Raw genomic sequence first — 27,388 nt, 5'->3', positions numbered from 1 at the left:
TTTATTGTTGGAGGTTGAGACAGATCCATATCAGGAAACAATCATGGTATCAAAGAAGTTGCACATGTCACCAAAGAAAAATATAAAAATGGGTGGGGAGTGTAGTCTATACTTGGAGTAGTAGGCAGTAGAAAGGAAGTATAAGTTCTTGAATTAGAGGAATGACATGATAAAAATGATATTTAGGGATAATTAATTTGATAATGGTAGATATAAGAGATTAGAAAAGGGAGATGGTTAGGATGCTATTGTGTAAATTCATATACAAGATAGTAAAGATGTATATTGGGGCACTTACTATTAGAATAGAAAGTGGCCAACCAAAGCAATATTTAAAAGGAAAATGTTTTTAAATAACAGAATAGCAAATGAACTATAGAGAAGATATAGCTCCAACGTTTTAACTCATAAATGACAAAATAATTTTCATTGACTAATGATGCAGTAGTAAAGAGTGATTTTAAGTTTCTTTCAACAGGAGAAAAATATCCTACATCAATGGAAACAAAAAGAAACAGGCATCATGCATACTACCAAATACACAAATAATAATCCTTTGTTTTGCTAACAAACCATTGCAAAAACACCATACCCCCAACACTGTTGACATTGTTTTTAAACATAATGCTCAAGCTTTGTGCTTGCTTAGAAACCAAAGGGCTACAGAAAGAATTAATTAAATTCCTTATTTCAGTCCTAAGAAAAACACTTTAAATATTATAAAAACGGATTTGTTTTCTGTGATCAGTCTAGGGTGGGAAATAAAGGTAGAAGTATATTTAGTGATTGATACCCTTAAATCCCAGAGACTTTAGTTTAAAATCAGGGTCATATCATGCTCATGCTGTCCTTGATCTGCCTTCTGTCTATGTGGATGGAGAAAGGAGTTAACTGTTAACAAGTCTGTTCTAACTCTAATGTATATATAACTGTCATATTTATAGTATTTGTCTTTATTAAACCGATCTTTCAAGGCTTCATGAGGTTATACCAATATTTCTTTCAGATTAAAATATTTGAAACTCAAAGGTCAATGTTATAAGTAGATATTGTACCAGTAGCACAGAGAACAATTACTAATTCATCAAATTGGAATACTTGTCAACTTCTTGGAAAACAGCAAGAGTAACTTCAAAAACTTTGTTATAGTGACTTGTCATTATGGTTCAGATCTATTCATTTAGCATAATTTTATGAAGAAAAAATAGATTGATTTTATGCCAATCACTGCTGCCATCTGTTGACAACCATCTGCTCTTCTTACTCTTTCTTGAGTAGAATAATGGAAAGATCCCATCACCTGGAGACAGGACTTGGGGTCAGATTCAGTTTTTGTCTCTGTTACTTTCTACCTGTAGGACCCTGGGCAACTCATTTGCCATTTGCAGACTTCAATGTCCTTTTTGTAAAATGAGAGATTAATTTAATGACCATAATCCTTTGGGATTATGGGAGCAAGTACTATTTTTGCCTTTGTATCTCCATTGCTTAATAAAGTGCCTGGCATATAGTAAGTTTTTAACAAATACTTATTTACTAATTGTTTACTTTAATTTGCCATCTATGAACTGACTGACTAAGAAAGTTTATTAAGGCAGATTTCTTCAGAAAAGATTTTTGAAATCTTTATTTTCTCAGCTATTATTAGCTTGTCTACACATCGCAGAGTTTACATTGACCTTGCCTATTTATCTCTTGCCAAATTTTACTTTTGACTTATTAGAATGTCAGAGAACTATAACTCTCATCACTAAGTAAGGACATGCTTCCAGGAAGAAATTATTTGAACTGGACAATAAGTAACATCAGGCAAGTGGCACAAAAAGCAGTTTTATCTTTCTAAAGTGCTTTCTTTTATTCTATTATATATTTTTAAATTTAGTCAATTATATATACTAAAGTCACTGTGCAATGTAGGCTAGTCTAATTATATATAAAGCTGAAATATATTAATTATTGCTCAAAAAATTCATGCAGAATAAGGTGGCTAGTGTGTTGCTGAACTATGCTTATTTGTTCCAGGGAGGCCTACTGAGGAAATGGGGAGAAATGGGAGTAAACTTTGTTAAGTAATTTATATGCAAACACAAAAAGCATCAATAAAACATTTTAAAAATACACAGAAATAAATTTTTAAAAGTGTAGAAGCAGTTATAAATAAAGCAGTTTTATCACTACCTAATTATATATGCAAATATACATAACTACATACAAGGTCATATTTCTTTTACAAGTCTCATTTTTTGTATGTTGAAATAATTGTGAATGATTAAGTTCATGCTAAAAATAAAATTTAAATTAAAAATAGCACCAAGTACCTTGTAATTTTTGAATAAATGGTTCAGGCTAAAACAATTTCAACCTTTTATAAAGTTAAAATTTTATAACAGTACTTATATTTATTGTTAATCAAATCACTTAATTTCTTTGGATCTCAGTGGTCTTGTCTGGGAAAGGAGATTTGGGAAGAGGAGTTTGCCCAAATGATTTCCAAAGTTGTTTCTGACATTTTATGATTTGGTATCTTCTGACTCCCAGAATAGTGACCTTAATAGTGATGCTATTCTGGACCAGAATACCTATATATCTATGTAATTAGAACCTTATAGTAACACTGAGACATGGTATGTAGGATAATATGGTTACTTCCAACCAATTCTAACTTCCCTTTAATAACTGGATCATAGCCTTTAATTAGCTCAGAACGTTTTAAAGCTGGCTATGTGGTAACATGTTTTAGCTCATGAACCTTTTTTTAAAAAATAATTCCCTTAAATAGCTGTTATATAAAACAATAGAAGATACCTACACGTTTTGATTGATCTAAATAGTGCCTTGGGTAGTATTTGAAACATAAATTCATTCAGATGACAGTAGCTGATAACTTATGTCTATTTTATATAGAATTATATTTTAAAGGAGGAAGGGACTCATAGTTTTGTGAGAGCAAAAAAGCAAACAATTCAGGCAGTGAGGTCAGCCTGTGTAATAGCACAGAGATGGAATGTCAGTTCAATTTATATTAACTCAATTCAGCAAATGTTTATTGAATACCTACTACGTGCCAGGCTCCACACCAGCTGCTAGGGTTATAAGGACAAAAACAAAACAGTCCTTGCTGTTAAAAGAGATAGACCAGTTTGACTGCAAGGGAGAGTGTATGAAAGGCAGTAATAAGATTCTGTTCAGTTCAGTGAAGTTAAAATATTTTCCAGGAATTAAGATGAATAGTTTGGGAAAGAGGAGTTTGCCCAAATGATTTCCAAAGTTGTTTCTATCTGACATTTTGTGATTTGGTGTCTTGCTTTTATTTTGAAGAGACAGCTATTATTGTCTTTATAGGTGTTTAACTAAACTCATTAATTTTGATCAATTTCAGTTAAAGTAAAATTTTTTTCAATTTCCTTTCTCTTAAAGATTAGCATTTTATACATTTTCCTATTTCTAAAACATTTTGCATAACTTTGTATTTTCCTAAATCTTATCAGAAACTATTTTTGTTAAAACATATATGTCTTCATATATTTATTAGATAAATGGACTTAATTATATCTGCCAAATGTCTGCCAATTAAAAAAAAATACTTTCCTGAAAGTTGAAAGAGATCAGACATATCTTTTCCATATACCAGGATTCTTAATAGTTTGTTTAGATTTGGTAATCTCTTAATTCTGTTTTCTTCATAATCTGAATTTTTTTAATTTCTTCATTTTTTTTGGAAAGAAATGCTCTTTTGATCACAGTTATCATTCACCTATATGAACATGAAAGGAGACATTTAATTCTTTTTTTGCAGTTTCTACATTCTTATAAATAAATTTATCCTTTCATCACACACACACACACACACACACACACACATGCACACACCTCAATTGTCTCATTCATTGATCTCATATCCCTTTTGCTTGTAAATAGTTCTGTTTATTCTGGCTAACTGGGCTATCAGCCATGTATTACCCATGTTGATTTTGTTTATGCATGCATTTTTTAAATTCTTGGTTTTCTTTTGTAATCTCTCATGATTGAATATACTGCTTAGTATTTTTCAGTGTCCATCTTTTTCCCCCCGACTCCTAGACCAGTGACTATATTAATAATGCTGTTTTGGTAAAGCAGGAAAAATACTAGGAGGTCGGAGACATTGTCTTGTTTGAAGAACAATAGCTGTAGTCTTCTAATTATTTTTACTCTTTCATGGGAAATGCCTTAAAACAAATAAACTTTTGATAAACTTATGTGATCATAAGTGTAATTGGTTGATGATTCCCTGAGTAGTTTTAGTAGTACCTTATTTCTTCCCAAGTTGACTAACATTGAGAATAATTATATGTTGGAAAACAAAAAACTGAGATTCTCATAAACACGACAAGGATTCCAGAATATTTTCCTTAAAATGTCAATGTTGTATTTGCTAATTTTCTGCTAAATTATGGAGTCTTACAAACTAGGTTTAATTCTGAGAAAGGCCTGATAACTAGAAGAGGAATATTGTGCTTTCTTGTGACTTCAGGTTAACTGTACCCCTATTCCAAAGCAAAATTCTGAGGAATATCTCTAAATAGTCCTAAAATAAAACTTAGTTATGTCTTTTGTGTGGGATTTTACCAAAAGGGACTAATAGAGTACCTGAAGAAAGGTATCCAGGGTATAAAATCGATACCAGAGATAGGACAGTTCTTTCTCTGTGTATAGATAGTATTTTTCATAATAAGTCCTTCAGTGTGGTCTTGGATCATTGTGTTGTTGAAAATAGCAAAGTCATTCACAGCTGATTATCCCACAATCTTGCTTTTACTATGTACACTGCACATTTTGCTTTGCTTGAGCTCATAGAGGATTTTCTAGGTAGTCTGTAGTGTTTTAAAAATATTCTATATTTTTTATTTTTCTATAAATGTTGCTGATATATCTCAGCATGACTCTTCAGGATATCATGGTAACCTGGCTGAGAATCCTTAGGTTAAGTTGTGCTTTTATCTTTCTTTGGAATATTTTGAATTATTCTTATTCTTGTGTATTCCTTTACTCTGTTTTGCCTCAGGTAAGAAAAATTTCAAAGCTCCTCTTAAAAATTCTTTATGGTCCTAACATTTTTAGTAGTTCTTAATATATATATATATATAATTTGAAAAACAATTATGTATTATTATTATTGGCATTATATGGAAGTTTGTTAATAATAGTTTGAATATTTTCTGTTATTTCTCTGTATTATAATTTCTTTTAGACCCCAACTCTATGAGAACAGTGGTAATTTGCATTATTTATTTAAGCCAGATGTGTATGTGTATGTGCATGTGTGTGTGCTGAATGAGGTACATAACAACACTGAAGCTATCATGAGTCTTGAACATTTTGTATAAAAGTATATATATTTTTGTTCGTTGTAGGAATCAAATATTTTAAGTCCAGTACAAGATGGAACCAAGAAACCTCAGATTGACAGTAATAAGAGCAACAATTACAAGATTGTAAAGGAGGTTTGTAGATATGAAGAATTTTCCACGTTGATTTGTTACGTTTTGGTAATAGCTTACAATTATCATTTGTATTTTCATTTGATATTTTCTTTCCCCCTAGATTTTAATCAGATTAAGTAAACTCTGTGTCCAGAATAAAAAGTGTCGGAATCAGCACCAACGTTTGCTTAAAAACATGGGGGCTCATTCAGTGGTGCTGGACCTTCTACAGATACCCTATGAAAAGGTTAGTTTTTAGTTGTTTGTGGCAAAGTTTCTTAAACTGTGGGTCAGGATCCCATATGGGCTCACATAACTGAATGTTGGGATTGCAAAAAAAATTTGGCAACAGTTAAAGGTTTCTAAATGCAATAATCAAAATTTAGTTACAAATCAGATGCATAATGAATCTGAAGTGTTTCTGGCAGTGCTGCCTGTGTTGCATCATACAACTTTACTGCAACCTTGGTTCTGAACACATAACATGTGCACTTTGTACTGTGCTTTCTTGAGCAAATGCTTCCAGAAAACTTCAACTCATATTTGAGATGGGGTCTCAAAAATTTCTTGGATGAAAAGGGGTTGAGAGTAGAAAAAGTTTAAGAAGCCCTGGTTTATGGCAACATGTATTAGCATGTGTGTATATGTTACTTCCAAAGTAATCACATAATAATTAAGGCATTAGGGAGAAATTAAAAAAAAAATTAGAAAGTTAACCTGTGTTTATCATGCATGCCATATTGTCTGAATATTAATGTAGAGGGAGTGGCAAATAGTACAATGTCATTATTACTATTACATTTTATTACTATTACAAAGTTAGCTCTAACATTTCTTACCCTATAATGCCTTTAGCTTTAAATTTTTCTTTGTTTCTGCTATTGGATTGTTTAAAGACAAAAATACAAAATAATAATGATGAAAGAACTCACAGAAATATCAGTTATCATAGTAGATCTGATCTTTTCTTCTATTAAGCTATTGTGCTATTAAAGAGATTTGAGGTCATTCTTTCACTATCCTTGATAGCCATCCTTGATTTAGCTCCTGAGATTGATGTAGGAGTTCAGTACGTATACTGAGTATTTGAAATACCTTATGCTTCACTTTAAAGGACCCCAGATTGAATAGAATAAGTGATGACAAGGGATCTCATTTTTTAAAGTAAGGAATTAATGATTTTTTGCTATTGTTGTCTATTGATTATTAAGGTTAATTTGAGGTAGAATAGATATAAGTAAAAGGCTTGGAGTGAGGAAGATCTGGGTTAAAATCTTGCTCCTAGAATTTTTAGCTTTGTCACGTTGGGTGAATCATTTAATCTCAGGTAATTTCCCAGGAATTTGCCCATGAGTTTCCATAGGTTAGTAGAAATTACCACACAAAGCATTCCCTGTGTTAAGGGAGCCTTAATATTGATTTACAAAATTTATCTCTCTTTGGCACTGACAAATGGCATTATGGAAATCATTATCTTTATATAGTACTCAAAAAACAGAATCATCAATTCTTGCAGATAATCTAGACCTACCTTTCATCCAATCAATGTAGGAATCCTTGCTAAGATATCTCTGACAAATGATCAACAGTGTAAATAGCAGCATGAGTTTCTCATGCAGTACTTTGTTCTGACTGTTATTCTTATCTTTGGTGGTCCACATATTTGAGAAGAAAATTTTTTCAATTTTTGTGGCTATTCAGATTTGGAATTTCTGTTGAGATTTTTAATCTTATTACCAAATTTGTTTCAATTAATAGTATTTTTGGATAAATAGGTACTTATTTAGATTTATGAAGAGTAGAAATAAGTAATGAGGAACCACCTGTGATTATGTGAATGGGTACTTTTTTCCCCCTTCTGGCAAAAATAGAGCCTGCAGTCGGATCTTACTTTGTATATATACTTAGTCGTCAAATTTTGCTGGTTCCACTTTTGTGATATTTCTCATACTCTATTCTTTTTTCCATTCTCGTACATCTTCTACCTCAGTTCAGGCCTTTATCACTTCTCTCCTTGATTATTACAATCACATTCTAAATGTTCTCCCTACTTGAAATCTCTCACTAATATAGGCTTTCCTGGGGTAGAATCACCACTGCCAATGTAATTTTTCTTAAGAACAAGTCTGACTATTTGGATCACTTATTCCATGAAACCCAATGACCTTTTCCTCCACGGTAAAATAGTTAATTTTCCCAACCTTCCTTCATTCTTATGTTTTCCTTCCTTTTGTTGATTATGTCTAACTTATCCCTCATGTATCTTATTGTACATAGTTGTTTGCATGTTTCTCTCATTAGATGGTGAATTTTTTAAGGGCGGGGACTGCCTTTTGCCTTTGTATACCTACCACTTAGCACAATACCTAGCACATAGTTGGCACATCATGCGTTTATTCACTGAAGGATTAATTCTATGAAGTAGAGGCAAAGAGGATATGTATTCCAGCCATGTAAGATGGACACTCCTTCCTATATGAGGAATAAAAAAAAAAAAAGGCAAATTTGGATGCATCATAAAGTCCAGTGAGACTGGAAAGACAAATTGGAGCCATCTAATGATGAGGTAGGGCGACAGGTTATGAAGGGCTTTAAATTCCACGTAGATGATTTCACATTTTATCCCAGAGCTGATAGAGAGCTTAAAATGTAGCTTAGACATCATCTTCTGTATGAAATCTTTCTTGATTTTCCAGATGCTAGTGTTGCCCCTATCCCCTGAAACTATCTTACATTTAAGTCCTTTGCATATATTTGTACTTATTAACTTTGTATTTATATAAATGTAAACTTTATATTTATACTCATACAAATGTAAATAAACTTTATATTTATATTTATATCAATTATAGGTATTTGTTTTTTCCCCCATCAGAATGTAAACTTATTGCAAGCAGGAATTATTTCTATTCTTTGTACTTGTATCTCAAGCATTTAGTTGGGGCTTAATAAATACTTGTTGATTAATTGATTGATTGATTGATTCCTAAATAGTTTATAAATATAATCAAATGTTGCTTTCTTTATATTACATTTCTTTATATTTTAATCTTTTGATCTACAGTCTGATGAAAAGATGAATGAAGTGATGAATTTAGCTCATACATTTCTACAGAATTTCTGTCGTGGAAACCCTCAGAATCAAGTTCTTCTCCACAAACATCTCAATTTGTTTTTAACTCCTGGTGTAAGTGTTTTAATGATGTCTAGTAAATGTGTATTCATAGGATATAGAGTTTGGTGCCAGAAAGGAATCAATGTATTTATAGGATATTGGGTTAAACTAAGGCTGAAAAGGAGTTTAGAGGTCATCTAGTCTGGCTCCTTTATTTTACAGATGAAGACATTGAGGCCTGGAAAGATAAAATACTTTGCCCATGCTAACAGAGTAGTAGCAAATGGCAGATAAAATATTTGCATGTAGGTAGACAGAGTCAAGATTCCAAGCTTTTTTTTTTTTTTTAAATTGTACCATACTACAGTTTCTTCAAGATTATAATCCATTACAATATAGAACTATATGTTTGAGACTATTTTAGACTCAGATAACTAATGAGACTTATTTGCCTTTATTTTAAATTTATTAATGTTATCATCTCTAAATTTGGACTTTATTTTGTAGGTATCAACTTGCAACTTTAAATGTGAGGGCCATTCATTTTGTTTGGAGAGATAATGTTAAAGATTGTGAAAATAGCATGAATTTTGCCTGGCTAAATGCAACCTCATTCACATATACAGAGTTTGTTGCCTCTATAAAAAAGGTTATGCCATTATAAAGAACTTGCCTCAAATTGCTATAAGCAAAATTGATATAGAAAGGTTACAAGTATTATCAGATTTGCATAATCTGTAAGTATGTCCACTGGCCATTAGGGAAGCAGCAACTAAATTTTATAATATAGAGAGCTAAATGAATCTCAGTAATAGTGTAGTCAGCTTGCCAAGTTTTATGGTGCTAAACCAGCTGCTTCTGTCAGGCAAATGTTATTTCCTCCAAATTACTTTATGTATTCAAGCCTTTTATGGTTAGCAATCTTGTTGAATTGTACAGACCTGTATGGAAAATTAGTGTGATTTTGTATAAAGAACAAGCAAGCCATAAAACAAAGAGACATGCTCACCAAAGGTGTTTACCATTGTTGGGAGAGATTCATTTTGCTGATTTTTTCAAACCCAGAACCCTGTAGAACCATCTAAATGAAATTCATAATCAGTCAAAATAGCTTGACCTAACTACCCTTATGGGAAAAACCAAATGGATGATGAAATCCTAGTGTTCAGACTATGATGTATAACTGAGTAAATGACTTCTAGAATTAATCTGGTAATGTGTGTGTGTGTATGTGTGTGTGGGTGTATGTGTGTACATAATATATTCATGTGTACACATATATGTGTGTGTGACAGCTACTGTAGACAAATAATGTATGTGTGACAGATATGTATGTGATAGGAATAATAGAGTAGCTGAATTGCATTTGAGAAATTGAATATTAATGACTTCATTTTTCCCCAAAACAAAAACTCATCTTTTGAACTTCAATATTGTTCCTTGGAAAATCATAGGATTTTGGAGATTTACAATCTCCAAAAACAAAACAAAACAAAAAACTAAAACCCCCTAACCATGATTATGGGTTGTTCAATGGACAATGGAATTAGGCTTGGTGAACATGATGAGGAATGAATAGATCACTGAATTGGTATGTGCTCTGAGAAGTAAATGGGCCAGTCAGAGAATGAGAGAGTAAGAGATAGTAAATGACTAGCTTATATGCTTCACAGGATCCATATAATTTCAACAGAAAACAAAGGCCTTGGAACTTGGTAAAAGGTATATGAGGCACATAGTATATGAACTAGACTGTTGGAGAGAGTATTCATATTGATGAAATTATAAATTAATCCAATTAAGTATAAAAAGGGTCATAGAAAGATTAAAAGACATTATTGAGAAGCAGTGTAGTAAAAGGACCCCAGTTTTAAATGAAACAGTTTTGAGTTCCAACTACGCCACTTCAAGATGTTCTGTGGACTTAGATTTCAACTTACTGAGAGAGTTTATATCTAAAATAGGAATGATTGTGAGGATCTAAGTCTAGCACCATATAAAAACATATTACACTTATTCATCATGTCAGAATTCTACAAGTGCTTTTTCCTTGCCTTTCAGCTTCTTGAAGCAGAAACAATGCGACACATCTTCATGAACAACTACCATCTGTGCAATGAGATTAGTGAGAGAGTCGTGCAGCACTTTGTACGCTGTATTGAGACACATGGTCGCCATGTAGAATACCTGAGGTTTTTGCAAACAATTGTAAAAGCAGATGGCAAATATGTAAAAAAATGCCAGGATATGGTAATGACAGAGGTATGTTTTATCATTATTTTAAACTGGCTTCATACAGTCTTAATATGTGTTGAATCTATTAATATAAAAAAGCATTGAGTCTTAGTGGTTTATAAAATAGGATTATCTCAAAATGGTAAACATGTCATGATATGTATTTGTCATTAATCTAATGTAGGATAATATATTTTAGATTAATTCTCTGCTTCCTATGAAAGTGATTATTATTTGTTCATTTAAAATTTTTGTATTGTAAAACTTTAAGAGGTCACTTAAGATCAATGGGAGTCCCAAAAGATTTCTTTAGTGTAGTTTTTTCATTGGTGACAATGGAAACACTATGATATGCTGAATTCTGATTTTTCTTTAATGTTTCAAGTATTATAATTCTGCCCTTGAAAAATATTTTCTTCTATTTACAAAAATATAATTTTTAAAAATATAGATCAGGCCAATGAAATGCCACCTCTGATTTAATAGAAGTATACTGAATTTTTTCCCTCATGCTGTCCCCAAAACCTTAAGATCCAGTGTTAAATTGTGGTAAATGACAATTATTCACAGTATTTTATCCTTTTCATCATACTGAAAAATTTTTTAACCTTGTAACTTATTGAGCCAGATTAATGTAATATCCAAGATACATCCTAGAGCTGGCTAGTGAGACACTTGAATCAATATTCAACTTAAACAAAATTTACCCAGTTACATGTATAGATGATTTTAAGCATTCATTTAAAAATTTTTGAGTTTCAAATGGTTTCTTTTCCTTATTATTCTTTACTATCCCTGAATAATTTGATATAGGTTATATATGTTTCAATCACAAATAGCATATTACCACATGAGTCATGTTGTGAAAGAAGACACAGATACTAAAGGAAGAAACCCAATACAAAAGAAATAAAGAAAGTGAAAAATAGTATGCTTTGGTCTGCCTTCAGATATCAACAGTTCTTTCTTTGAAGAAGGTGCCATTTCTCCAATCAGTAATGATTTAGAGCATTTTTTCATGATTATAGATAGCTTGGATTTCTTCTCTGCAAACTGCCTGTTCATAACTTCTGACCATTTATTATTTGGGGAAAGACTTATATTCTTATAAACTTGACCCATTTCTCTATACATTTGAAAAATGAGGCCTTTATCAGAGACATACTATAAAAATTGTTAACCAGCTTTCTGCTTTTCTTCTAATAATCTTGCTTTCATTGGTTTTGTTTGTACAAAAACTTTTAAATTAATATGATCCACATTACCCAATTTATATCCAATAATGCTCTTTATCTTTTGTTTGGCCACAAATTCTTCCCTTCTTCTTAGCTCTGACAAGTAAAGTATTCTTTACTCTCTTAATTTGCTTTATATTTAAATCATTTTGCCAATTTTGACCTTGTTTTGGTATATAGTATAAGATATTAGGCTGCCTAGTTTCTGTTATATTATTTTCCAGTTTTCCTAGCAGTTTTTGTCAAATAGTGAGTTTTTGTCCCAAAAGCTAAGGTCTTTGTGTTTATCAAACTCTGGTTAACTAAGGTCATGTACTATTGAATCTTTTATACCTAATCTATTCCACTGATTCAATACTGTTTTCTAGCCAATATCAAATAATGTTGATGATTATTGCTTTAGAATATAGTTTGAGATCTAATAAGTTAGACCACCTTCCTTCCTTTTGTTTTCATTACTTCTCTTCTTATTTTTGACTTTTTGTTCTTCCAGATGAATTTTATTTTTTTTCTAGAACTGAAAATAATTTTTGACAGTTTGGTATGGCATTGAAAAAGTAAATTAATTTAGGTAGAATTATTATTTTTGCATGGTCTAGCCATGAACAATTCACATTTTCCCATTTGTTTAGATATGACTTTTTTTTTTTGAAAAGTATTTTATAATTGTGTTCAGATAGTTCCTAGGTTTGTCTTAGCAGGTAGACTTCCAAATATTTTATATTTCTGCAATTATTTTAAGTAGAATTTCCTTATCTCTTGCTGCTAGGTTTTGTTGGTAATATATAGAAATGTCAATGATTTATGTGGATTTATTTTTTATCCTACAACTTTACTAAAGTTGTTAATTGTTTCAAGTAGTTTTTTTAGTTGATTCTCTAGAATTCTCTAATAATGTCATCATACCCTCTACAAAGAATGATAATTTTGTTTCCTCATTGCCTATTCTTGTTTATCCAATTTCTTTTTCTTCTCTTATTGCTATAGTTAATATTTCTAGTACAATATTGAATAATAGTCATGATAAAGGGCTTCCTTGCTTCATCCCTAATTTTATTGGGAAGACTTCTAATTTGTCCACATTACAAATAATGCTTGCTTATGATTTTAGATCAATAATACTTATCATTTTAAGGAAAGTTCTATTTATCCATATGTTCCCTCGTGGTTTTTAATAGGGATGGATGTTTCATTATGTCATAAGCTTTTTTTTTTTTTTTTTGCATATATTGAGATAATCATATGATTTCTGTTGGTTTTATTATTTATATGGGTAGATATGCTGATAGTTTTTCTAATATTGAACCAGTCCTATATTCCTGGTATAAATCCTACCTGGTCAATGTGTATGATCATTGTGATGTAATACTGTAATCCTCTTGCTTTAAAATTTTTGCATCAGTATTCATTAGAGAAATTTGTCTGTAGTTTTTTTTTTTTTCCTCCTTCTGTTTTGGCTCTTTCTGGTTTTAGCATTAGCACCATTTTTGTGTCATAAAAGATATTTGATGGAACGCCCTTCTTTGCCTATTTTTCCAAATGGTGTAATAATAGTGTTGGAATTCAATTCTTCTTTAAATGTTTGCTAGAATTCACTTGTGAATCCATCTGGTCCTGCTGATTTTTACTTAGGTAGTTCATTGATGGCTTGTTCAATTTCTTTTTTCTAAAATGAGGTTATTTAAGTATTCTATTTTTCTTCTCTTAATTTGAGCATTTTTTTTGTAAATATTTATCCATTTCACTTAAATTGTCAGATTTGTCAGCATATAATTAGCAAAATAGCTCCTAATTATTATTTTAATTTCTTCTTCATTGATGATGAAATTTACTCTTTTGATTTTTTGATGCTATTAATTTGGTTTTCTTCTTTTTTTAAGTCAAATTAACTAATTTCCTCCCCATAAAACCATCTTCTGGTTTTATTTATTAGTTAGGTAGTTTTCTTACTTCCATTTTATTAATTTCTCTTTAAATTTTCAGGATTTTCAGTTTGGTGTTTGGGGATTTTCAATTTGTTCTTTTTGTAGTTTTTTTTTTTTAAACTGCACACTTAATACACTGATCTGTTGTTTCTCTACTTTATTGATATAAGCATTTATAGATATAAAAGTTTTCCTAAATACTGTTTTAGTTGTATCCCATAAATTTTGATATTGCCTTATTGTTGTCATTCTTTTAATGAAATTATTGATTATTTCTCTGATTTCTTCTTTGACCCATTCATTCCTTAGGATTAAATTATTTAGTTTCCAATTAATTTTTAATCCATCTTTTCACAGATTGTTATCAAGTATAAAGGCATTATGATCTGAAAACGATGCCTCAGATACTTAATGGCAGTTATTTTTGACACATTATTTAATTCTTGGAGACATTTTTCTTATGCAAAATGAAGCTGGTAAACTTAGTTTCCTCTAAGATCCCTTCCAATTGTAAATTCATCCTATTTTCCTATTATCCAATGTTTTAGAGTTTTTTTCAGAAAGTTAAGTCTAGTTCACTGACTTGGACGTGAAAAAAAATTTGGGAAAAATGCAAATTAAAATAACTTTTAGATTTTACCTCATATCCTGCAAATGGAAGAAATGATAAAAAATGGCAACAATAAAAGTTGAAAGGATATTTAAAGAAAGATATATGAAAACATTGTTGGTGGATCTGTGAACTGGTCCAAACATTTTGGAAAGCAGTTTGGAATATCCACAAATAAATATCCATACCAGAGACTTCTTAATTGAATTTATACCACAAAGGAATTTACATTTATATTTATAATTATATATATATAATTTATATTATTATATATATTATATTTATATATACATATATATAAATTTACATATATATAATTTATAATATATAGCAATGCTTTTTATAATAGCCAAGAGTGAGAAACAAAATAGATGTACATCAGTTGAGTAATGGCTAAACAATTTGGGATATAAGAAAACAAAGGAACATTACTGTGTTGTAAGAATCAAAAGAACATTGTGTTATAAGAAATAATGTTTGTAATGAATACACAGCTCTATATGAACAGATGCAAATTGAAGTAAGCAGTCAATAAAACAGAATACATAATAACTTCAACAATTTAAATGGAAAGAACAATAGCATGTCAATGAATTAAAAGTAAATGTAAGAAAATTATAATTATCAAGTAGGAATCAAATGAAAAGATTAGAGAATATCCTCCTAATTTACCACTTTGTGCAAGTGAGATGTCTACAGAACTTTAACATTACACATGTTTTCAGATTTTCTCAATGTATCAATCAGTTGTATTCATTCCTTGCTACTCTAATCCATGTACCACTTTGATGGAATTTGCATCATTATTTGTATGTGAATGTACTTTTACATACCATGTCTTTATCTTTGTTTACTTAGTTCATTAAAACTTTTTTAATGTTGTCTATGTTTGTTACAATGACTTTTGCATACTTCAGAGAATATCAGATCTTTTAAATATACATGCATGATTGAATAGATGAACTGCTAAGTAGACTTTCTTATTATTTCAGCTAATAAATGGAGGTGAAGACGTGCTGATATTTTATAATGATAGAGCATCATTTCCCATCCTTTTACAAATGATGTGTTCTGAGAGAGACCGAGGAGATGACAGTGGACCTTTAGCCTATCATGTAACACTTGTGGAATTATTAGCAGCATGTACTGAGGGGAAAAATGTTTATACTGAAATCAAGTGCAATTCTCTTCTACCCCTGGATGATATAGTGAGAGTAGTAGCCCATGATGACTGCATTCCTGAGGTAAGCTTTATAGAGCTGAAAAATTATTATGAATAAAAAAAATTACACTTTTAGAATTATTGTAGTATTTGTAGATGGATAAATCATGCACAATATTGGCTTTTACTATATTGTGTTTTTTCATTCAGTGCATAATTAAAGAAATCATTGAGATCTTTCAAAAAGTTTGTTTTTCAGTAATATAGTTGTTGTGCCAAAGTTCCCTTTTGATGTCCTGATCTAGTTTCCCCATCATCCTATTTAGTTATTCTGCCTCAGGTTATAACCTTTCCCTCTTAATGTTTGGTGAGATAAAGGTCTACCTCAGTTGCTCTGCCCCAAAACCTCAGGCTATAATCATTCCCTCTTAAATGGTTGATGAGATAAAGGTTTTATATCTTTAGGTTATAGACATTTCTTCTTAAGTTTGACAGGATAAAGGTTTATCCATTTTAGATGTCATTAGAATATTAGTAACCTCCTTCCATTGTGTCATCCTAGGGGCCTCCTCTCTCCATTAGGTTATCCCCATCCAGGTATCTCTCCCATTATGCCATTGTTCTTATTATCCTATAAAAAGCTTGCCCTCTGATACTTAATTGCTGGACTCTTTGAGATGATAATCTTGTCCAGCCTTGGGACCAAGATCCATTTGGTCCCAGTATATCTCTCCATTTAATAAACTATTGAATTGGTCTCTAACCTCTGTCTTGCTCAGTTTCTCCGGCATTACATAGTTAGTGATGATTTGTGTAGTAGTGTAATGGTAACATTATGCTATTAAGTCAATTTCTTAAATTCTAAGAATTACTTAGTATAGCACATGCAGAGATTCTGTACTTATTAAACTTTTTTTTGGTAAAATTAAAATACTTCCTTGAGAAACACAAAAACAGATACTATTACGTGCATTTCATTTCTTGTCATATAAAATAGCTATTACTTATGTAGTAGCACCTGAGTTTAGAAGTAACAGAGATAATAAAATGTGCAAATAAGTCCAAAAATGATTCTAAAGGCAGATTGAGTTTACGGTATTCTTTTGAGTATTTGTGTAGAGTTATATGATTTCAACTTAAAGGGATAGTTGTTAGAAAAGCTGTAATTTAAATTAGTAAGAGCATTCCCTCTATCAATAGAGATTTTTACCTTTCCATTCATTAGTACAGAGTTTTGAGATGCTATGAATAGAAAAAAATTCATCATCTTTTGACTAGACTAGAAAAAATATTCAGGTTGTTTTTTTTTTCCCTGAAATTAACTTTTAAATATAGGATTCTAATCCTAATTAATATTCTCTGAAATATATATAATCTATGGTACATAATTCAGTACAGCATTGTTGATTGTTACATATTTTTTTCTAATTTTATAATGGTCATCTTCACACCATGTTATTTGTAATTTTTATAATGCCTCAGTGTGCCAAATACAATGTTGGCCTCATTATAACTACACAGTATTCCCCCTATCCCCACCCTGGTTGTTCATCAGATTAAAAAGGAGAAAAAAGAATGAAAGTTGGGAATAGCTGGACAAGTTAGTGAGAACTTCAAGAAGAGTCTCTTTTCTGCCCGCTTCTTCCAATGTCAAGATTAAACCAGTTATGGGAACCAAAGATGAGAAAGTTAGCACAAGGGGAAAAGGGGAAAAGAAGGAAATTTCTTTTTTAACCTGACGTAGACCTTAACATTAGAGATATTTATGCTCTGTGAGTATTTTGTGGTAATAATTCCTTACATTTTAACATTGTCTTCCCAACTACATTATAAATTCCTTGAGCTTCTATCTCTGACATTTTTATATTTTCATTTATTTGGATTACAAATCCAAGTACATAGCAGTTACTCAATTAATATTTACTGATTAACAGCTTAACAAAAGAGAATTACCCAGCAAGACAGTCAGTCAAAGTTGCCTCTTTCAGTAGCTGTATAAACTTGTTAAGTCATGATTTCCTTCAGCTTCAGTTTTTTCTACCCATAAAAATGGACATAATAGTGCCCTTACCTCCTTGAGTTATGGGTATAAAGTGAGATAACATTAAAGTGCTTTGAAATCTAAGAGTGACACATATTCACTATTATCACACTACATAACGCATACTTTGTTTTATAACACTGATATCTCTAAAAATGTGGAATATTTAATTGTTAGACAACTATTTGTATCTTCTCTTAGAATTTTTTTGTAAATTTCCTACAATTTTAATCTGATTCTGATGATGGATCAGGTGGATAATGGCTTTATTATGTGTTCACCAAACCTGCTTATCTGTTAAAGCAGTGTTATTGATCTGAAGGTTTTCAAAGCATATACTTGAAATAATTTCCTTTTAAAAATATTGTTGAGTGCAGAGTAATCTTGTGATCACTTGGTAAAATAATGGGAACAACAACAACAACAAAAAAAAACCCTGATAACTACTAAAGACATGTGTCTTACTTGCCAAATAGGGAAATATAGCAGATAAGGACTTATATAGAATAAAGTACTGTCATTTTTATAATATTAGAATGAATTCATTTCATTTTCAGAGAAGGATTAATGGAACATTTTAAACAATCCGATCATAATACATAAAAAGTATAGCTGCTGTCTCTGTTAATAGATTACATGATGGAACAGAACAACCTGATTCTGAAGATAGTCATGCCCCTTAAACAATGTATGTGAAAAACATATATTAATTTCAGTAACCCTATTCCTTCTAGAGACAGGGTTTTGTTTCTCAACTCTTTTGCTTAGGTACTTTGAATATTATGACATTGTCACTGTAAATATGGGCCTGATTCAAATCCAGAAAATTGAGTGCATGAAATATTCTCATATTCCCTATGGACTTGAAAAATGTTGAAAGCACTTTGAGACTTATGCCTCTGATGCCTTTTTTGACAACTAACTTAAATATATTTGTCACAGCATTGGTTATCTTTTCTAATAATAAAAAGAAACTCCTATCCTCAAAATATGTTTCTCTTGATAAACAATTATTGAAATATATTTGAATGTCAGCTAAAGAACATTTTATTGCCCTTTTGTCAATTGATTGTGAATAGGAAAAGGATAACTTTTTTTTTTTGGAGGGGGGAGTGGACAAATGTTAGGAAAAGGAAATGAAGGATGAGAGTGTGAAGACCAACTTTGGCATGGACTAGCCCTAGTTAAAGGTAAAATGGGAAAACAGGATAAATTTGAGATCTACTTGAAGAAAGTATATTGAATTTCTAGAAAACTCCCTCGGGTCTATACAAGTTCATTTTGCATTATCCACAATCATCCAGTTTTAAAATACTATTTGAATATGAGAAGAAACCCTCCTCAGATCGCCATCCTTTCCATAAGTATGAAATATTGTATTAATATCAGTCTTTTTCTTTAAGTGGATTGGTTGTGTTGTTCAACACAACTTATTTCCCCTTCTTTTCATCTTCTCTTTTTAATTTTTTTTTTTTTATTACAAAGGATGGCTTTCTGGTAGGAAGTTTGGACAGGGTTAGAAGGGAGAACATAGGTGAAATTAAAAACAAAACAAAAAAACAAAAAAAATCTATTAAAAATCTAAATGTAAATCTAAAAATCTTTTTAAAATAACACAAAATACCAATTAAAAATGGATAATGTTTTGGGGGGTGTATTTGGTACTTCTGCAGGTTAAAATCGCATATGTGAATTTTGTTAATCACTGTTATGTGGATACTGAAGTGGAAATGAAAGAAATCTATACTAGTAACCACATTTGGAAATTATTTGAGAACTTTCTTGTTGATATGGCGAGGGTAAGTATTCTGATAGACTTTTGAAATCTAATTAAGATAATTGAACTATTGATAGAATTTGCACTAACTTTAACAAAGCATTTGCATTTAATTATGCTTTACTAAGAACAAATGGAAATATTTAATAATAGCAATGGTGTTTTTTTGTCCTTTCATAATTAAAAAAAGTGTCTATAAAACATTATGCATCTAAATTAAAAATGACAATTCAAATGCCAATAATTTTATTTGTAAAAACAAAAAAACTACAGTAAATTATCTGGTTAATTATTTACATTTCCCATTTCTCATGTGAATGTTTGATATTTTTTATACATAGAAATTGATCTAGGCATGTAGATCAGAGGAAAGGGCCAACGGAAAAAAACATTTTTCTAGTTAGATTACTGGGTTTTTTTCAATCTATGTGTAAGGATAGGGACAGGTTCTATGATTTCATTGATAAAGAGAAATTAATGGATGAGTTATAAGGAAACTCCTTATAAAGTGCTGATAGGCACTTTTTCCTTCTAGCCTTGTCTCTTTTACCCTTTTCAGTTAATCCATATGTCTTTTAAAAAAGTTAAGACTGGATCTAATCAACCCAAAATATAATGGAAAGATTATTCTTAGCATTTTCTGATCATAAATCTCCAGATTATCTTGACTTGATCTTCAATCATTTTCTTATCCTTTGTTCTGCATAGTATTTCTTTGTGTTTAATGTTCTAGCTCAGACTACTATATCTATCTTCCTCTCCATATTAAGGTTTGAATAGAAAGAATGTGGGATTAAGTTATTTATATAAAGCTTATTACCTGAAGCTTTTCTTAGAACTTTGACTAGATCATATGAAAGAGTGTTCCAAATCACTGTTAATCAGAGAAATGCAAATTAAGACAACTCTGAGATACCATTACACACCTCTCAGATTGGCTAAGATGACAGGAAAAGATAATGACATTGTTGGAGGAGATGTGGGGAAACTGGGATACTGATCTATTGTTAGTGGAACTGTGAATGAATCCAACCATTCTGGAGAACAATTTTGAACTATGCTCAGAAAGTTATCAAACTGTGCATACCCTTTGACCCAGCAGTGTTACTGCTGGGTTTATATCCCAAAGTGATCTTAAAGGAAGGAAAGGGACCCACATGTGCAAAAATGTTTGTGACAGCCCTTTTTGTAGAAACTGGCTAGAAACTGGAAACTGAGTGGATACTCATGAGTTGGAGAATGGCTGAATAAGTTATGGTATATGAATGTTATGGAATATTATTGTTCTATAAGAAATGACCAACAGGATGATTTCAGAAAGGCCTGGAGAGACTTACACGAACTGATGCTAAGTGAAAAGAGCAGAACCAAGAGAACATTGTACACAGCAACAACAAGACTATATCATGATCAATTCTGATGGACAATGAATTTATTCAGACTAGTTCCAATTGTTGAGCAATGAAGAGAGCCATCTACATCCAGGAAGAGGACTGTGGGAATTGAGTGTGGACTACAGCCTAGCATTCTTAATCTTTCTGTTGTTGTCTGCTTGCATTTTTGTTTTTCTTCTCAGGTTTTTTTTTATAGATCCGATTTTTCTAGTGTAGCAAGATAACTATGGATATGTATACATTTATTGGATTTAATATATATTTTAACATGTATTGGAATACCTGCCACTTAGGGGAAAGGGTGGGGGGAAAGAGCGGAAAATTTGGAACAGAAGGTTTTGCAAGGGTGAGTATTGAAAAATTACCTATTCATATGTTTTGTAAATAAAAAGCTATAATAAAAAAATTAGAATGAAAAAAAAGTACTTTGACTAGAATCAAGCCATCAGATAACCAACTTCATATCACAAATGTCTTAATAATAGGTAAAATTTATATAGCATTTCAAGGTTTGCAAAGTAATCTTCAACCATGATCTCATTTTATCCTTATAACCATTTTGTGAGGTAGATGCTACCATTATCACCATTTGCAGGTGAAGAAACTGAGGCAGGCAGAGGTAAAGTGACTTTTCCAGGATTATATTCCAGGGTAAGTTTCTGAGACTAATTTGAACTAAGATCTTCTTGAGTATAAGTTCAGTATTTTATCCACTATATGACCTAGCTGTTTTTTTTTGTTTTTGTTTTTGTTTTACTATTGTAGTCCAAAGGCAAACGCAAAGTTAAGAAGTTTCTGAATAAAATTCATTTTGTTATATTGTCAAATGGATATAATTTGTTGTGGATAGGAAGCCTTTTGAAGTGAGGTGCATTCTATTCCACCTTTTTTCTTCCATGATCCCAAAGCCATTACCTTTGTACAGTTGCTTATATTAGATTTGTACCTGTGGATAAACCATTCTATTCCCTTATTTCTTTTACTTACTCAAAACATCTCACTTTAATTTAGATGAATAAGAAGTATGGAGACAGGTGTCTTACTAACCCTGCTGATATCATAAAAACCTGTGACTATGTCACATCATTAATGACATCTTATCCTTCCCATTAAGAAAGATATCAGTGGTTTTTATTTTGTTTATTCTTACAGTTCCTTTGACAACCCAACAGTTATGATTTTTATCTTTACTATATTTCAGCCATCCAGGAGGCTTTTCACATTGAAGGCTTCATCATTACTTGGTGGCTTTTAACTTTTCTACCTCTAATATTGTGAACTTCGGAATTCTCTCTCACTACAATCTACTATCCTTCTACTTCTCCCATTTCATTCTGCCTCCAGTTTTACAACTTTCCTATCATTTGAGCATATTTCTTAGCCTCTTGCTTTATTGAACATATTGAAAATTCTTTCCTTGAACTTTTTCATTATCCTCTTCAACTTTGTGAAAAGTAATGTTTAAAAAATGTCTTTCATCATACCTTCTCTTATTCTACTCAGGACACCACACTCCTACCAGCTATCCCTAAACTTGTTCTGTCATTTAAAAAGATTGAATTGCATTTTTAAAAAATGAAAGAACACTTTCTTTCCCTCCCACAGTGTTTCCATTGTGAGAGTAAGAAAACAAAATCCATATTACATATTTTACATATATATATATATATATATATATATATATATATATATACACACACATACACACACACACTCATATATATGTTTAAGCAAAACCCTTAGCTATAGCCAACAACAAAAACCAAAAATATATTTCACACTGCCCTTTTAGTCTATCTGAAGATGGAGAGCATGTTTCATCATGAGTCTTCTGGAATTGTGGTGGGTCATTGTATTGATCAGAGTTCCTAAATCTTTCCAAGTTGCTTGTCTTTAAAATATTGATATAGTTATCAAATTTGCTGGCTCTGCTCACTTCACTTTGCATCAAATAAATATTTCCAGGTTTCTCTGAAATCATTCCCTTTATAATTTCGTATATTAAAATATTCTTACTTGTTCAGCTATTCCTTAATTGATAAGCATACTTTCAGTTTCTTATTCTTTGCTACTACAAATAGAGCTGCTATAAATATTTTTGTTTATCTCAGTCCTTTTCTTCTTTCTTTGATATCTTTGGGAGATCACTCAGTCAAAGGTGTGTTGTTATGCAATCACTGCAGTTGTATATGACTCTTGAGTTTTTGAGTAATGGTTTGCCATTACCTTCTCTAGCTCATTTTATAGGTGAGGAAATTGAAGAAAACAGGGTTAAATGATTTTTCCACGGTCACCTAGCTAATAAGTGTCTTGAGACCAGATTTGAACTCAGGAAGGAATCTTCCTAATTCTAAGCCTAATGCTCTATCTATATTGTTCCATCTACCTAGTTGTCCCTCTTGTCAAAAGGTATATAACATTTAATGGAATTTTGGGATTAGTTCTAAATTGTTTTCTCATTCTATCTTTTTTGACTATCCTTTATTGCCTATTCTCCTAATTTTGTACTTTTGTTTTTCATGTCCAGAATCTCTGTTGAAAAACCTTCTCTTTGAAACCTAAGTTAGGTACAGTCTCCTTTGTGGAATATTTTACCTTCCCTCCCTCTTTTGGATGTAATATTTCCTTCTTTAGACTTTCCATAGAACTTTTGCCTGGACTTTTGACTTAAATTTATTACATCTTCCTTTGTATTATACTTATTTGTATATATTGTAAGTGTTACATTTGAATAATATTTTTTCTTATTTGTTCACAGTGCCCTCTCACACTGTCTTTCTCAAAGTAGGTACTTAAAAAAGGTTATAGATTTTAATTGAATGTCAATAATGGCATACTATCTAGATTTTTACCATTATCTGTAGTTTTGTCATTAGCATGTAAGCTCCAGTTTTATTCAGTCTGTTTTATGTATCATGAACTAGCTTTTAAGTGTTCTATGGAATATTGACTTACATTTATATAAAGTAAAATGAATGGAAAAGGACAAAATATGTAGCTCTGAAACACTCATTCTCATTCATTTCTATTTATCTAGTTATAAACATCATAAAAGACTCTTGAGGCAGAAATATGGAACTGATACACCCTAATGATTGTGCTCTTGAATTGCAAGAAGATATTGAACAGATTACAGAGTGATTTGCAGAGTGCTATGAATTGAAGATAAATTTTAAAAAGATTAAGGTCACATAAAAGTCTCTACTAGGAAAATAAGACATACAACTTAAATTTTCCTTGACATCTTCCATTTGATATTTGCCACTGATTCTTCCAAATTAGCATCTTTTATCCAATATTGTACTGATAAATATTCAAGGAATCTTGATTCTAGCTATTTTGATAAGCTAGAAATTTGGTTATTGTTTAACTTAAAATCTATTGTCTGAGGTCTTGTATTTATAAAATTTTGAGAATAAAGCAGTGTTCCAAGTGAATCCATAATTGAAAGATTTTGAAAAATAAGAAATTAATGGAGTTTGAATGGAACATGAAGACAAGGGCAGTCTTTCCATTTCCTCCATTCTGTGGCGGAAAATAAAAAAGCAATATGAATGTATTAGAGTGTCTCCTCAGTGTTTAGCTTTAACCAGAGCCCCTTAAAAATGCTCTTGATGAGTATAACTCAAGTTTTCAGATGTTGAACAGATTTAAATAAGTAACATTTGGTCTTATCAGCAGGTTTTTACTTTGAATATAATGAACTAGTTGCTTTGGAAAAGTGAAAGATAGATATGTTCATTAATATGGTTTAAGTTCTGTAGAAAGTTGAAAGCCTAGAAAGTTATATTAGTTGCTTCCTTTACCAATGCAGATCATCATCATTTCTACCGGAGAGCATTGAGAGATTAAATAATTTGCCTATTGGTACACAATCATGTGTTAGAGCAAAGACTTCCTGGATCCAGGACAGTCAGTCTGTATCACTGCCATGCAGTCTAATTGCATGGTTGGAATTAGTATTACATGCCTAGTCTAGTAGCAGTAAAGTAATGCTTATATTTAACAATCTATCAATGAGTGAGTTAAATGTTAGTGTAAGATACATTGATTTCACATATGACAAGAATTGTGTAATACTAGAATGATCAATTAGTAAGCTATCATGTTTTGTAGCAATCAGAAGAAGTATTCAACATTTTGATAAAAGATATATATATATATATATATATATATATATATATATATATATATATATATATATATATTTTACCTTTCTTTGTATTCCTTTGGTTAAATATAATTATTGGCACTTATTTGGTACTCATTATGTTTGTTGATTGACTTGACGTTGTATGAGCCATAAATATCTATGAACATCAGAGTTAAGGAATTCTAAACTGAATCCAGTGGTTTATTTACTTCAGTCCTCCACTCACAGCAGAAGCCATTTGCATAGAATTTCCCGAAACATATTTTCAAATTTCTACTTAAATACCTTCTGTGACAGAAAACTTAGAATCTTTAGGCTGAGTAAAGATGGTCATCATGACTTGACTTAGTTTTCACTTATGTAAGCTAAACATCAGTTTCTTCAAATGTTCCTTAAATCAGCATAACCTCTAGACCTCTCATCATCTTGGTCTTTCTCTCCTAGAGACTTCAGTTTATTTTTTTCTCTTATAAAATGCAGGTCTAGAATTGAGCCCAGAATTCTTCCAGTCCCAAATAATAATTATCATATATATGAACAAAATTCAGACAACTAGATGGCACAGTGAATAGAGTATTAGGCCTGGAGTCTGGAAGATGTGAGTTCAAATCTAGTCTCAGACACTTACTAGCTGAGTGATCCTGAGCAATAGGTCCCTTAATCCTCTTTGCCTCAGTTCCATCATCGTCAAATGAGCTGGAAAAGGAAATGAGAAGCCCCATTCCAATATCTTTGCCACAAAAACCCAAAAACAAGTCATGGAGAACTGAACACAACTAACATGACTGAGAAGCAGCAAGAACAAGAACAAAATGAATTTTATTCAGGATGACATTCCTTTTAGAAGAGAAGCTGAGAAGGCTTGAAGAAAACTTCTATGCTTTCTAGGCTAATGACATTTTCCTTGAAAAGTACTCTAGTAGGAAAACAAAATGTAAAAATAATCTGAAGAGTTAGAAGAGAATCCTCACCATTATTGGAGGGTAAAAGAATATCACAGGAATATCACAATGTGAAAAGCAAAGACTACTAAACTCTTGAGTTTATGTTGGCTGTGAGACTCTTGCCATAGATGTAAAGGAAGCAAATCTCATGTTCTACAGAATGTGGTTGAGAATTCGCACATTCCACACAATTGGAAGAATGAATCAATCAGAAGGATTTATTACACACTTACTGTGGGCCACTAGTTAAGGATTTATCTCATGCTAAATGCTAGGGATATCAATAGATAAATTGAGACAGTCTCTGCTCTTACTGAAGTCAAAATCTTAATTGATGGAGACAACATACAAAAGAAAGTTGGTCTTTAGGGCAGAGTCCAAGGACTGTTAGTCCTAAGAGATGGCAAAGGGCAGGATTTGTGGTTGCCTCGATGGCAGTATCAGGAGTCTGAAAGACAGATGGGCAGGTCATATGGTAAGTCATTATTGCCTTCTGCAATATAGACTTTTATTTTTTTTCCCTTATGTTTTTTTTTTTTTTCTTGCCAAGGCTAATTCATTTTGATTTAACATTTTATTTTTTCCCAATTACATATAAAAATAACTTTAATATTCATTTTTAAAGATTTTGAGTCCCATATTTTCTTCTTTCCTTCCCTCCCCCCTTATTGAGAAAGTCAGTAATTTGATAGAGGTTATACATATACAGTTGTGCAAAGTATATTTCTATGTCAGACTATATGCTATTTTATTTATTAATTTAAAAAAAAACTATAGACTATTTTAAAAATAAGTTAAATTCTTAGAATTTTCAATGGCCACATGATAGTTGGCTCATACTAAGTTTGTAGTCAAGTCTTATATTTAAGCTCAGTATGAGTTAAATCAAGAAACACACCAATGTTAGGGTGTTTTGAGAATGAGGCCTAGCCCACAGGATGATGGAAGTGATAGTTTTATAGTACTCTTTTTTAGTTAAATTGTATCTGGGAAATTGTATTCAGTTCTTTGTATGTCAGATTTTAGGAAGTCAGTCAATCAACAAGTATTTTAGTACCAATTATGTATCTGACACCTTAAGATTGCTCTTCAGAAGCTTACATTTGAAATGGGGCAACAACATGTAATGGAAAGACAGTGATGATTTATAAATTATCCAGTATAGGGTAGCCAGAATGGTAAAGGGTCTCATGTTATATGATGATCATTGAAGGAATTGAACATGATTAGATTGAAGAAGGGAAGATTTGGGGGATGAAGGTGGTTGCTGTCTCTAAAAGGCTGTCATATAGAAGATGGCTATTCCTCATACCTCTAGAATCCAGCTTTTTAAAC

At 31.4% G+C, this 27,388-nt stretch overlaps 1 protein-coding gene across 1 annotated transcript in view; it reads left to right on the top strand.

Annotated features, from left to right (window-relative positions):
• ITPR2 (inositol 1,4,5-trisphosphate receptor type 2) overlaps positions 1-27,388 on the top strand; it is a 503,649-nt gene that overhangs the window by 241,232 nt on the left and 235,029 nt on the right. The window contains exons 27-32 of the mRNA XM_031938487.1: positions 5,394-5,483; positions 5,584-5,709; positions 8,527-8,649; positions 10,639-10,839; positions 15,575-15,826; positions 19,459-19,584. Coding sequence (XP_031794347.1) covers positions 5,394-5,483; positions 5,584-5,709; positions 8,527-8,649; positions 10,639-10,839; positions 15,575-15,826; positions 19,459-19,584 — 918 coding nt within the window. The remainder of the gene's footprint in view (positions 1-5,393; positions 5,484-5,583; positions 5,710-8,526; positions 8,650-10,638; positions 10,840-15,574; positions 15,827-19,458; positions 19,585-27,388) is intronic.

The sequence above is a fragment of the Sarcophilus harrisii genome, chromosome 5, assembly GCF_902635505.1.
Source record: "Sarcophilus harrisii chromosome 5, mSarHar1.11, whole genome shotgun sequence".
Lineage (NCBI taxonomy): Eukaryota > Metazoa > Chordata > Mammalia > Dasyuromorphia > Dasyuridae > Sarcophilus > Sarcophilus harrisii.
Note: the sequence above shows the minus strand (reverse complement) of the source record. Positions and strands in the feature narration are given on the sequence as shown.